The sequence below is a fragment of the Mesoplodon densirostris genome, chromosome 5 (assembly GCF_025265405.1).
Source record: "Mesoplodon densirostris isolate mMesDen1 chromosome 5, mMesDen1 primary haplotype, whole genome shotgun sequence".
NCBI classification, from domain to species: Eukaryota; Metazoa; Chordata; class Mammalia; order Artiodactyla; family Ziphiidae; genus Mesoplodon; species Mesoplodon densirostris.
The window spans coordinates 85,158,313-85,163,025 of NC_082665.1; the positions used below are offsets into that span (position 1 = coordinate 85,158,313).

Sequence of the window (4,713 nt, forward strand, 5' to 3'; positions counted from 1 at the left end):
CTGGTTTCTGAGATACAGGGAGTTGGTTAAGAATTTAATAGTTTTTTAAAGGTTTACATAATTTCTTCATAAGTGTACTTTCTACACCCAGAATAGTCTACTTAATTTAAAAAATAAAATTTTAGTTTTAATAAAAATAAAACATGTATATTTTATGCCTTAGTATATACAGCTCTTTTAAAAATCAACTTGCTGGGACTTCCCTGGTGGTCCAGTGGCTGAGAGTCTGTGCTCCCAATGCAGGGGGCCGGGGTTCAATCCCTGGTCAGGGAACTAGATCCCACATGCTGCAACTAAGAGTTTGCAAGCCACAACTAAAGATCCTGCATGCCCCAACGAGGATCCCGTGTGCCGTGGCTAAGACCCAGCACAGCCAAATAAATAAATAAATATATATATATATATATATATATATATATATATATATATATTTTAAATTAAAATCAACTTGCTAAGCATTGAGGGAAGCCTTTCAGTCTGGAGAGTTTATTCTTTAGCTTTGAAAAATAGTCTTATATTGTTTCTTTGATAATTTCCTTTTTGCATATTTTCTGTTCTTTCTGGATAAAGTCCTATAAGTCAGACTTTGAAACTTCTGGATTTTCTTCTAATCTATTATTGATCTTTTTAAATTTTGGAAACCAAGTTTTTAATTTTCAAGAGTTCTGTTTTTGTTTTTTGAGTGGCTTTTTAAATAGCAACCATTTCTCATTTTATGGATGCAATATCTTTGCAAATCTCTATGGAAATATTAATTAGAACTTATTGAACATTTTCTTCTGTTCCCTGCATTACCTCTGTTAAAGCTTTCTTAAAACCTTCTTATTTTTATCCTGGTCTTTCATTATGTTAGAGGCATGTTATGTATTAAGTATGAAAACCTCTGTGCACTGAAAGCTGCCTGGGAACTCCATGTACATGAGTGAGGTTTGCCAACTGCCAGGTTGGCTATAGGTTAATTAAATGTTGAATTAGGCATTATGAGGTGGAAACTCCCAACTGTCAAAACATGAAGGTCTCTTCTCTGACATCATACAATTTCTTTAGAAAAGTTTTTTTTTTTTTTTTTGGACCAGGGTGTAACATCTCACTCTGAATTGTCACCCAGCAGAGGTGTGTGTGTGTGTGTGTGTGTGTGTGTGTGTGTTTTCTGTTCCTTATTCAGACTTTCAGTTAACCCTCTGTTTTTAGTTGCTCATTTTGCCCCTTCCCTCTGTATCCTGTGTATCAGTACTCCAAGCCTCAGCTTTATCCTGCTACATTAGTTACCATTCATCTTCTATCTATATTCCACGTTCCAGAATTTTATTGAAATCTCTCACCCTCTGATGGACTCTCCTGCTCTAGATATGAGTTTATATGTTCTTTTTATTCCTTTACCATCATTTTGGTGGAGTCTTGAGGAGAGGAGATAAATATATGTATTCATTTGCCACCTTTAATCAGACTGCTTAATTTTAAAAGTGTTTGTGTTACAAACTTCCCCCTCCTGTAAATGTGGTCTTGTGAATAGTGTAAATTTTCTATCTAGAAGACTAAAGAAGTGATTCTCTATATGATTATGGGAGTAAGGTTCAGATAACTTTGGATGGTTTAAAGTTTCTTACTGAGTAATCTGGAAAGTACTAAAGATACTGCTCAGGGCAGTGTGAGGTAAACTCTCTCTTCATGGCTTCAGAAGTCTGGTTACTTATTTACAACTGGGATAAGATAAATAGTCAAATAACTACAGAATTTCTACAAACCACTTGTAAAGTTAAGATTTTATCCTGCTACCAAACCATGTTCCCGTGCATATCTAAACCTTTGATTACCCTAGACTTCCAACATCTGGAAGAGAACAAGCTGCAGTGTCACACAGGCAGGCCCCTCCTAAGTCCTACTCACTCACAAAGAATTTCCCCTTTGAGCTTGTATGACACCGGCTGGTTACTCACATCACAGATTCCTCAGGATTGGTTGGGACTGCAAATGAAACAGTTTGCCCATAATCAAGTTGATAAGCTACAACATAAATGCACGCAAGTTCCTATTCTTAGACTATAACATGAAGCATTTGCTCTCCTCTTTCCTCTTAACATTTTTATGCAAGACCTGGAGAGGAAACACTGGCTCCAGCCAAAAGAAAAGGTCTTCAAAGAAAAGGAAAAGAAAAGCCTAAAATGGGTCTATTGAATTCTAAAAACCCCAAAGCCAAGCAAGCCCAAATTCTTCTTCTGGGACTTGACGCTGCTGGGAAGTCTACTCTCCTTTACAAATTAAAGCTTGCTAAGGATATTGTGACCATCCCAACAGTAGGTTTCAACGTGGAGATGATTGAGTTGGAAAAGGGTGTTCCACTTACGGTCTGGGATGTTGGAGGACAGGAAAAAATGAGAACTGTGTGGGACCTCTACTGTGAGAACACCGATGGGCTGGTATATGTTGTGGACAGTACAGATACACAGCGACTGGAAGACTCCAGGCGAGAGTTTGAGCGGATTTTGAAGAATGAGCACATTAAAAATGTGCCTGTTATCCTGTTAGCCAACAAACAAGACGTGCCTGGTGCTCTGAGTGCCGAGGACATCACCAGAATGTTCAAAGTGAAGCAACTCTGCAGTGACCGGAACTGGTACGTGCAGCCCTGCTGTGCTGTCACCGGGGATGGGCTGATGGAGGGGTTCCGGAAGTTAACTGGATTTGTGAAAAGCCATATGAAATCAAGAGGACACATATTAGCATTCTTCAAGCAGAATTGAGGTCCAAGTGGGGAAAGAGATGCTGATGAAGTTGAAAGGGTAATTTTTTCTCCAGGCCAAGTGAGAAAAGCAAGTTGCCGAGTTGGTAAACGTTTCCTGAAATGTTATTTCACCTAAATTCCATTAAACAACTCAGAATAATATCTAGAAAATATTATTTGGGGCCAGGTACTTTAGCAAACTATGTAGTAATGATAATTGAGAATGAAAATTTTACAATTTCGTGCATGTTGGATGATTCAGAATAATCATATTTGAGACCAAATAAATTCTTGCCTTATTATTTTTATATGACTACTGGAACAAAGTTTAAGTAACAGAGTCAGAATTCTTCTGCTAATAGAGTCAGAATTCTTTCAGACTGTTTCCAGCTGTTACAGGTATTGAATTTCCACCATGCTCCTGTGTAATAGCTGGGTGGTGTAAAAAATGAACTTTAAATTATGAAGAGGAAAATGTTTGATGTTAATATTTTGTAAATCCCTATCACCTAAATAAAGGGTTTTTGTTTTTGTGTTTTTTTCTGCATTCCTGCTAGCTTTTTGAAATCTATTGCTAGGAACTTCTTACAATGAGTCATAATGAACTCTAGGCTGTTAATTGCCCAGAGGCTGTGTTCTCCTATAGGGAGCAGAAGTTTGTATCTTAAAGCTCTGGGATCAGGGTAGCACCTTAGATTTTAGGGCAAGGTCTGGGCTTATCGCTCAGCTGGACGCTGCAATCCCAAGACCGGCTTCAGTAAAATTCAATATAACAGTTATTACTTGGGAAAATATGTACAGCTCACTGTACTGATCAAACAGGAACCAGAGCCAGACTTTGCTCTCAGACACCTGGCAATTCACAGGGGAAACAACACAAAGCCAGTAGCTAGAACAGGGAAATAAGTACTAAGTGCTATAACAGGAGAAACTCTTTCTGACCTAGAGAAATAAGAAGTGCTTCGTGCAGGAGGTGGTCTTTAAGAGAGTCCCCAACTCCTGGGGACCCCACTGAAGATGCAGGTTAGTCAGTGGAAGTTCCCATCACCAGGAGACTCTCCAGAGACACTGTGGGGTGAGGCGAGGAGGGGAGAAGGAACTGGAGACTGAATTGCAATTCCCCTGAGAGGCTCAGAATGCCCAGGGAGGCCCTGGTACTAACAGAAGACACTCTTTCCTCCTAGCCCACCTCCAACAAGGCTCATCTGGGCTACAGCAGGCCCCAAAACCCCACTACACACCCTGGGACTCCAAATCTTAAGGTCACAGAGAAAAATAAAGGTATAGTAAAGCAAGGTTGCCAGCCCCTGGATTCCTCCGTGGTTTTCTTCTCTCACCTTAGCCATGATTTGTTGTTCAGCAACAAATCCTTCTGTGCTACATGGTAGAGATCCAAATAATAAAGTAGGCATATAGTTAATTATAGTTACCATTGGCTGAATACTGTGTGTGCCACGAATTCTGTTAAATGCTTTCATACATCTTTTCATTTATTGTTCACAACTGCCCTGAGAGACATAGGCATTATTATCTCAATTTTACAGATGAGAATACTGAGACTAAACAAAGTTAAACAACAGTAACAACCGCAGAAAACTATTTGGTATTTCAAGTGAGGAGTAGCAGAGCCAAGATTCAAACTCAGGTGTCTGACTTCAAGGCCTGTGCTGTTAATTGCCATGATATTGTTTTATAAATAAGGTATGGCCTCTGTCTTCAATGAGCTCAATTAAGAATAAATTCAAGCTAGGGCCTCCCTGGTGGTGCAAGTGGTTGAGAGTCCGCCTGCCGATGCAGGGGATACGGGTTCGTGCCCCGGTCTAGGAGGATCCCATATGCCGCGGAGCGGCTGGGCCCGTGAGCCATGGCCGCTGAGCCTGCGCGTCCAGAGCCTGCGCGTCCGGAGCCTGTGCTCCGCAACGGGGGAGGCCACAACAGTGAGAGGCCCGCATACCGCAAAAAAAAAAAAAAAGAATAAATTCAAGCTAAAT

The 4,713-nt window shown here is 40.2% G+C and overlaps 1 protein-coding gene across 1 annotated transcript; it reads left to right on the forward strand.

Moving 5' to 3' along the window:
* The first annotated feature begins 2,107 nt into the window (after positions 1-2,107).
* ARL14 (ADP ribosylation factor like GTPase 14) lies at positions 2,108-2,741 on the forward strand. Its single transcript, XM_060100249.1, has one exon. The coding sequence runs from the start codon at positions 2,163-2,165 to the stop codon at positions 2,739-2,741; it is 579 nt and encodes a 192-aa protein (XP_059956232.1). The 5' UTR covers positions 2,108-2,162.
* The last annotated feature ends 1,972 nt before the right edge of the window (positions 2,742-4,713 follow it).